The sequence below is a fragment of the Tetrahymena thermophila genome (genome assembly GCF_000189635.1).
Source record: "Tetrahymena thermophila SB210 genomic scaffold scf_8254697, whole genome shotgun sequence".
Lineage (NCBI taxonomy): Eukaryota > Ciliophora > Oligohymenophorea > Hymenostomatida > Tetrahymenidae > Tetrahymena > Tetrahymena thermophila.
The window spans coordinates 336,781-346,184 of record NW_002476463.1 but is presented as its reverse complement, the minus strand read 5'-3'; the positions used below and the strand labels follow the sequence as shown (position 1 = coordinate 346,184).

The 9,404-nt window shown below is 20.0% G+C and overlaps 3 protein-coding genes across 3 annotated transcripts; all 3 read left to right on the top strand. All coding sequences in view use genetic code 6, as the record gives it.

Annotated features, from left to right (window-relative positions):
- Positions 1–2,236: 2,236 nt before the first annotated feature.
- TTHERM_00090420 (hypothetical protein) lies at positions 2,237–2,440 on the top strand (the record flags this gene model as incomplete). The annotated part of the gene is made up of 1 exon (XM_001012793.2): positions 2,237–2,440. One exon carries the CDS (start codon positions 2,237–2,239, stop codon positions 2,438–2,440), a length of 204 nt encoding a protein of 67 aa, XP_001012793.2.
- A 3,408-nt stretch (positions 2,441–5,848) lies between these two features.
- TTHERM_00090430 (hypothetical protein) lies at positions 5,849–6,738 on the top strand (the record flags this gene model as incomplete). The annotated part of the gene is made up of 2 exons (XM_001012794.2): positions 5,849–6,215; positions 6,302–6,738. The coding sequence occupies exons 1-2, from the start codon at positions 5,933–5,935 to the stop codon at positions 6,736–6,738; spliced, it is 720 nt and encodes a 239-aa protein (XP_001012794.2). The 5' UTR covers positions 5,849–5,932.
- Positions 6,739–8,220: 1,482 nt separating this feature from the next.
- Positions 8,221–9,068, top strand: TTHERM_000090429 (hypothetical protein; the record flags this gene model as incomplete). Its single annotated transcript, XM_012796740.1, has 2 exons — positions 8,221–8,527; positions 8,581–9,068. The coding sequence occupies 2 exons, from the start codon at positions 8,221–8,223 to the stop codon at positions 9,066–9,068; spliced, it is 795 nt and encodes a 264-aa protein (XP_012652194.1).
- Between the last annotated feature and the right edge of the window lie 336 nt (positions 9,069–9,404).

Sequence of the window (9,404 nt, the reverse complement as noted above, 5' to 3'; positions counted from 1 at the left end):
CTTAATATTAAAAGTACTATTTATGAATATCCAAAATTAATTAGGCTATTTTAGAGATTTTGCTTTATAATATTTTGGTGTATAAGTAAAAAAAACCCATTTTCATCTTTTAAACAATTATATATTTATTAATCTTAATTATTTAACTCACTAATTATATATCTAAAAGTCATTTATCTAAATTAAATACAAAAAATTAACATTAAAAAGTAAAAGTAATTAAAAAAATGAAGCCATATTCTAAAAACTCTATTTTAAAATTCAAAGTATATATTTAAAACTTTGAAATTAATTAATACTTCTTTAGGCATATTTAATTTAAGGATTATCAACATACTAAATAATTATAATAAACTAGTAAAAACAAGGTTTATTATATATTTTAAAAAGTTGCTCTAAAACTTCATGAAATAAATATTCATTTCTTAAAATATTGTGACCAGCTGTGTAGTACTATTGGAGATATTTCACTTCATTTTTATTATTTTAAGCTAATTTTTCTCATCTAATATTTTAATTATTTTTATTATTCTAAGCCTAATTTTTAGAATTTCTTTTATTCTATTAAGTGCATTTTGAATTTGATCTAATTACCTTATTTTGATTTTCTGCTAGTTCAGTTTTTATAGTATTTAATGCCTTGCTATTTATGCTTCCTTAGTTCTCATTTATTTGATCTAAAATAAAACTTTATAATTTTAGATAAATAAAGCCAACTAATTAGCATCAAATATTGTTAAAATATCTAATATTAAGCAAATATTGAAGGTCTTGATGATTTTAATCAAAATTAAATGTTATTTTATCAAATTTCTGTGGCTCTTTAAAAGTATGGGAGAGTTTTACCGTTATTATTAATTATTTATGTCATATGCCAACTTTTCCATAAATTTAGCTAGTGAAATTGAATCGTAGCCACAACCAAAATCATAGACATCAATCATCTTAGCTTAAAAATCAGATCTTTTTTCAAATTTCTGCTGCACCAAAAAACTGGTATAAATAAAATTGATAAAATAATATTTAAAATTTATAAATCTATAATTTCTATTATTTCATTTAATGATGATAAAGTCGAAACCAGGCTGTTTTTGACAATTTTTGTAAAGCAATTCCATTATTTTTTTTATTTTTATTTATATTCACTTCCTTTTCCCTATTCCTAATTGTTCTATCCTAGTTAAGATCTTCAAAAATACTTGATTATATTCAGTAGCAATTTATTTTTAGACTTTTTTAACTTGTTTTGTTTCACTTGCTTAAGGCTCTTTAATTAAAATTAGATGATGCCTATATAAAAAAAATTCAAATTTTCTAACAATTAAATACAGAATATTTATATGTAAATAATCAATTTTTTATAATTACGTTAAGCATTAAAATAAAATATTTATATTATTTTGATATTATTGAATTAAAATACTAAATTAAAATTAAATAAAATATTGCTCATTATTAATAAAACAAAATCTAAAACAAATTTGTACACATTTTTTTAGTTAAAATAATGTTTAGATTTGAAAGTATTCAACTAATTTAAAAACACATTTCATACCCAATCAAAATATTAAATAAATACTTTTAAGTAGATAAAATTGAGAAGAAAAATTAATATATTTTTAATATAAAATATATAATTTACATGCATATATTTTAGTTAAATAACACTAAATTAAAATATATTATTATCATAAAATAATATTCTTAAGAATTAAAAGTTGCTCAACCCATTAAATTACCTGTATACTATACGTAAAATCTTGAATTTTAATTTTATAAATTCATTACAGCAAAAATTTAAAGAATATTATTTATTTAAGAATTCAAAAATATTATTTAAATGTAAAAAGCAAAAAAGCAAAAATGTAGTCTATTTTCTACTAAAATATAATATAAATTAAGATTTAAATAGCTTAAATCTTGTTGCTGTTAATAACTTTTTTTTAATTAAATAGCTTATAAAATTAATTATTTTTAAAAGGATTAAATAAAATTTATTTATATTTAAGATGAAGTCAATCACACACATTTAAATTTAGAAAATTTAAAATATAGATTTATTTTTATTTAAATTATTTTATTTAAAAAATATATTTTCATATAAATTACATTATAAATTTAATTTATTAAATCATTAATCTTTTAATATCAGAAAATTATATCATTCTAAATATATACCTATATTATATTTAAATTAGCATGTTTATATATTTTAGTCTTTCATAAATTTTCATTAATGTCGGCTTTTAAGAGGCATTTTTCAGAGTGTTAAGATACTTTCTTGGTTGGAGTTTATGAAAATTTATGTGATGACAAGTGGGCTTTTGAGCACAATTGGCAAACAACTTCTACAGATTTGACAGAATGCAGAAGATTCAATCTCATGATTAAAAATTTAAGCAAAATCAGTAATCCGAAAGAATATACAATTACTTTTTGAAAAACTTTAGAAAATAATATATTTAAGATTCTAAAATTTAAAATAAAGGCTAATTCATATAACAGATTAGCTTGATCATTATAGTTAAGAAAAGCAAATCCTTCAAAATGATACACATTTCTTAAAAAACAAAGGAAAAATAGTCTTTAAAAGCAATAATTATTATTTAAATAACACCTTCTAAAGGTGTCTTGAGATTGAGGCTCTGCTAGACTTCAGTAAGATATGAAATATTTCATATCTTATTTGTAAAAACGATTTTTTTAGTGGATTTAATAATTTCCAATAAAAGAATCGAATTTTCTTTTTAAATAATTAAAAGCTGTCTAACTAGAAATTCATTTGTCAAAATCTATAGACATGGCTATGGTTTTTATAATGAATAGAAGCAACTTTCTTCATCTCTGTCTTATCATAATAGAGCTTTTCTTCAGATTTGCTTAATAATTTAGTGTAACTATGAATGTATCTTTCACTATTATAAAAATGTATTAAGTGCTAAAAATATTTTTTCAAAAGCTCAATCTTTTTAATTCTTCAATTATTATTTATCTTTGCTTCCATCCCTACTCATTATTGTTCTATACCCTACTCTAGCCTAATTTTAAAAATATTACCAAAATATTCAATTTCAATTTGTTTATTGACTTTTTAATCTTGTTTTCTTTCCCTTGCTTAAAACTCTATAATATTAATTAAATGATTATTATATAGAAATAAATCAAATATTTTAATTATTAAATGTAAAATCTTTGTAATTATTTTTTTTAAATTCCATTTAGCATAAAAATAAAATGTATATAGTTTATACGGTAAAGGTTCATAAATTTAGGCCACCTCGATTTCAGTTTAGACATCTCACTTAGCGGCTTTAAACCAAAATTTTCATCACTAATATCTACTGTAATCAAACCACTAATAAATAATACTTTACATTATTTAAAAATAACTAAACTTAATCTATTATATATAAAATTGTTTCATGTAGTTATATTATTATTTGGAGATATTTAATGTTAGTTTAAAGTAAAATTGAAAAAGCATTAAATGGTTTTTTAATTTATAAAGGCGCAAAATTAATTAAGAATTTACAGATATTAAGTGAGTGTAAGATGACTGAAGACGCTATTTAATATTTGCAAATATATAACAAAAGATAATAAATAGTTCATAAAATTTACAGATTTCACTTTATTCAAATTATTATATTCACCTTATTATGAACGTGTTTACTGAATTATATTTTTTGATTATTTGTGATTGTATTGATAAAATTTATTATTTTGATTGAGTTTCTTGCTTAGTTTATAAAATTCAAAGAACATGAATGTATCCTTAAAATTAAAACTAATGATATTATTCAAGCATAAAAAGTATTTTTTTATTAAAATAAAATAATTTTTAGGTAAATAATTAAAGATATTTAATTAGTATTTATTGTAATCATACATTTATATAAAAATAAGTTAATTCTTTTTACCAAATTTATATGAAAAAATATTCTAGTAAGAAAAATAATCAAAAACTGAATTTATTTGATACTAATTTTTAGTTAAGGAAACTAACTCTCTTTTGAACAGAGTTTTTATTGTAGTCTTATACTCACTTTTCGTTGTTGTTATTATTGTTACTTTTATTGTTAAATTTCTTAAAAGGAATTGCTTTAAAAAGAATTCTGGAATTAGCACTAACTAATGTATTGTCAAAGTAGTTTAATTATAAGTAAAAATTGATATTATTATGTAATTTATTGCCATAACATTTCAGAATTTCTTTATTAAGAAATAGAAGAGGAGGGAAATTAGATAATACATTAGACTATGGATTAAATTATTTGAGATACTTAATAGATATTTATAAAGTTTCATTTAAACTTTAAAAGAGTTATTACTTATCGCAATAACTTAGTATTTAAATATTTAAAAACATATTTGAAGTTAGCTTTTGCAAGCTATATAATTATAATTAATTTTTATCATTGTAACCTTTTTTATTTATTTTCTTTAGATCAATTATAACTTTGATAAGCTTTACCTTGATAATTGATTAATTTCAGAATTTATAATATTTCTGTAATTTAATTGGTTTATCTATGCAGTTTACAATTTACATTTCTTTAATTGTTTCTCAATCAAAGCATTCAAAAAAATTTAATATCATATTTACTTTTAATGCAGATACTTTTTACAAATTAAACCTTATCTGAGTTGATTAGTTAGTTGTATGTTTGAAATGAATTTTTTGGTTTGGCACATTTATTAATTTATTATCTTTTCTTATTAAAAGAAAAATTCTTATGTTTCTTTACATAACTCTTCAAAATTTCATGCATTTTTTCTTAAAAAAACTAAATTTATTTGAGGTAAATACTAATTTTACTAATAATATAAAATAATTTACTCATGTTTCTAAAAAATACTAATAAAAATATAAATATTTGAAATTAAATTATGTTAGTTAGTTTACAAAAAGAATTTCAATTTACACTATTTTGTTGGATTACTAAATTTAAAAGATAGAATATGGAACAATAAATTTCAACTTTAGAATCAAATGTATTAGTTTTATAGGTTTTTTTATATTCTTTCGAATGTAGCTGCTTATTTGATTTTTAAAATACGCATATATCAATCAAAAAGTTTACATACTTTATTTGAATTTTTCAAACACCTAAATTTGTAAATATTTTTCTAGAGACTAGTTTGATGTTTAAAATAAGAAATAGTTAAATAATATTAGCTATTTTTTGGGCTAATTTTTTTTAAATTTCAAGTAAAAAGATATAGAAAATAGGAGATTTACAAAAATTGAGTAATAAATTATTCTATTTACCTCATTTAAATAAATGATTCTTTCTCATTTTTATACTTTCCTACTTATCGCTTACTTTTATTGAAAAGTAAAAATACAATTAAATTTCAAAAGTATCTGATAAATTTTAATAACATTTGTAAGTTAAAATCTTATAAATGAATAATATTTATTTATAAAAAATATTATTTTGAAATCAATTTTCTTACATTACACCAATTCCTAATAATCTTGAAGATAATTTCAGTAAAAAATATTAATGCACAATCATATTTAAGTATATATAATAACTAAAAAATCCATCTTTTTTATTCGTCCTACTTTTTTTTAGTCATAAAATTGCAATAAGAACCTAAAATAATTCTACTAAATTAATAGAAAAATATTTACATATTTTTTCAATTATTCTTGATTTTTCATCATTAATGAGGTCTTTGATTTTTTGCTTATCCTATTTTACTGAAAAAAAGGTCTATGAGAACCTAACTAATAAAGATAGATTTATAAAGCTTTTTGTATATTTATTGATACTTAACATGAATTTTAAATGAAAATTTATGAAGCTTCAAAACCTATCTCAGATTTGTTTCTAAGTATATAGAAAAATTATTTAAAAAAATTATCTTGCTTGTAAAAAAATAAAATCGAAGTAAACAAAAAATACAATCTTTTAACAACTTTATGTCTAATATAGCTAAGTACAAACTGATAGATAAAAATACAAAAATCATTTTACCAATTTCTATATGTTTTCCACTCAACCCTACAATCAAAAAGAAGAGTAAGAAATTAAAAACTTGTTAATTCAGAATGTTAGAATTATTGAGAGTAGATAAGTGCTTTATTCTCTCTAACTACGATCAATACTTGAAGAATATATGTAGCTTGGATTCTATTGAAGAAAAATAGGGCAATTCCAATAAAGAATATGAGTAATAAAATGAAGATTAGATGATCTAATAAGGTAAAGTGATTGAATTTTTTGAACATTTAAGGAAGAATAAAAATGCATTTATTTATTTATTTTTTTAATATATTTAATATATTTAGAAAATGATGATGACAGTAAGCAATAAGAAGTAATAGATTTTCTATAAAAATCAAAAACTAATTTCTTCAAAAACCTTATTTACGCGTTTCAAAACCATATTCTATACTAATGTGATGAATAGTAAAAGTAATAATACCGGTCTCATACTTAAGATGATTGGACATTTGATAGAATAAAACTAAGAGTGTAGTAAAACCTTTAAAATTGTGGTCGTTTTGGCTTAAAAGTTAGAAACATATTCCAAAATGAAAATTTATCAGGAGTTTTTTTATATTTTTTGAAAAACTCAAATCAATTCTGGCTTAATAATTCTAAGATAAGAGATAAAGAATCATATAAAAAATAGATAGAGATGATCCTAAATGCTTTCGAAAAGAAAATTTTGATTCAAAACATTTGTTACTATAAAAAATTTAAAAAATTAGCTAGTTCATGAGATTGATTAGTGATAAAAAAATAAGCTATTTCTATATTAATAATAATCATAATAATAAAAGTTTTACTAAATATAAATTAGCAAAAATTATAATTTAAAATATTTGGCCTACAATTACAAAATAGAAAAAGTATTTTTATATTTTATAATTTAAATCTTATGATATTCAATTATAATTATTTCTACTCTTATATATTATAATTTTTCTCTTCATTGTAACTGATTTTTTTGTGAAGTTTATTTAAATTAAAAAAATTCTTCCAGTGGCTGATAAATCTTTACATTCAAGAGCAATATTTATTTTTCTTTTATGTAAACATAAGGAGATATCTATTATAATGTTAAATTATTGAATAAAATAGGAGTTAATTCATATAAAAATGGTATGTTAAAAAATATAAATTTCTTTAAAATTTTAGATTCCTATAGTATCATAGATAATATAAATTAAAATAAGCTTAAATACTTAATATTTAGTATTATTTTCTAAATAGCAAGTTATAATTAATAAAATAAAACCAAAGTTATAAAAAGAATTTCAAGATTTTGTTATTTAATAATTGTAAAAATTTATCTATCTGCTTTCAAATACTGAGCAAATTAAGAATTAAGAGAAGAATCACAATTTGAAATTTTAATTATGACTTAATTGTAAACAAGTTTTTAAAATACTAATAAAATATCTGTAAAAATCAATATTTATTAACAACAAAATGTAATAAATTTAGATACTAAAGTAAAACAATTTTTAAAACTAACTTTAAAAGGTTTTATGGCATAAAAGCAGAGTTATATTAAATAAAGTCAATTAAAATTTAAATTTTATGAATAATTATCATTTTAAGAAAATTTTGTTACTAGCCATTAATCTAGTTTTCTCAAAAAAAAAATTAGTAAAATTTATTATAATGCTTACTGATTGAAAAAAAGCAACAAATAATATTTATTACTAAATTTTTAAATTAGATCATTTAAAATTTATAAGTGAAGGAGTATAAACATTATCATTTTTTCATAATTATTATTTCAAATTAGCTGGGAAAAAGAATATTAGGGGATTTAATTAATTTATATACATTTATTTACAGTTTACTTATTATTTTTAAAACTCAAAGCAATTTGTAAGCTTCTAATATTAGATGATGAAAAAGTTAATAATAACTAATTTTATATTTATTTGTAAAAAGTAAATATAATCTAATTTTCAGAATTATTTTAAATTTAATTTCTTAAGCCATTAAGTTTTTTTGAATCTGTAATTTAAAAGAAAAAATTGTATATTTTAAGTTAATTATTTTTAAATAGAGATGACTAATTCTATATAACTTAATCCAATTTTTAACTCATCATTTATTGTAAAAACAGAAATTGAAAACTTAAAGAAGATTTAATAATAATTATCAAACATAAATATAACTTTTATTAAAACTTTCTTTTAAATAATTAAAAAAATGATTAACTATCTTTTGCTTGCTCAAACAGATGAAAATCTTTATTAAATTAAATAAAAGGGGGGGGGGTCACAGCCGGGTGCGGTCTTCATTTTTTTTTTCCCTAATAAAAATTACTATGACTGCCGTACCGAAAAGTTCGACACCCAGCTGTGACCCCCCCCCCAAATAAAATGAGGATGAAAATTAATATGAAAATATTTGTAAGTATAGAAAAGATTTATCTTGGAATATACAATTCGATTAATATAGGGATTATATTAACAAATTTCCAAGTTAAATTAAAAAGTTGAGTCATGTGGCAAAAACCAGATGCATAAATCAATATGAAGGAATAAGTAAATAAATTAGTTACTATTTAAAAATTTAACTGATATTCAATTATATAAAGAGAAAGTACCAGTGATTGAAGTTGTATCAAACTTTCTTTACGAATAAAATGGAATTAATCATTAAGAAAATTAATAAATTTTTAACTTTATTTCTAAAAGTAAACATAATTTGTATAAGAATATCTTATCAGCTTTTAAGAAACATATTATCGAGTGCAAAGATACTTTCTTGATGAGTGTATATGAAAATTTGAGTGAAAATAAGTGGACTTTTGAGCGCATTTAGCAAAGAGTTTCTACAAATTTGGCAAGATGTGGTAGATACAACCTCAAGATTAAAAACCTGAGTAAAAACAGAAATCTGCAAAAAATATTCAATCACTTTTTGAAGAATTCTGAAAAGCTATGGCTTTAAGACTCTAAAATTAAAAACAAAAACTAATACATAGAACAAATCAATTTGATGATTTTAGCATAAGAAAAGCAAATCCTTCAAAATTTTACATAGTGCTACAAAAAATATAGGAAAAATAGCATGTAATAATGAAAATTCTAATATAAATAACTTATTTTTTCTATATTGTAATATTTTTAAAGACTTTCATATTGAAAATATAAAGTTATCAAAACAATTTCATGTTATTTCAAATATTTATTTTCTTAAACAAAATTTTTAAATTCAATCACTTTATTAATTTATTAATCAACAATTAACTAAATTGGTTATTTTAACATTTAGGAAATTGATTCTAAAAATTAGTAATAAGGTGGTTAATAAGTTAGAATCTCTCTAACAGCACTTAATATATTTTGAAAAATATTCAAACACAACTTCAGTGCTCCATTTGTGAACTAATAAAATTAATTTAACCCATAATCTCCA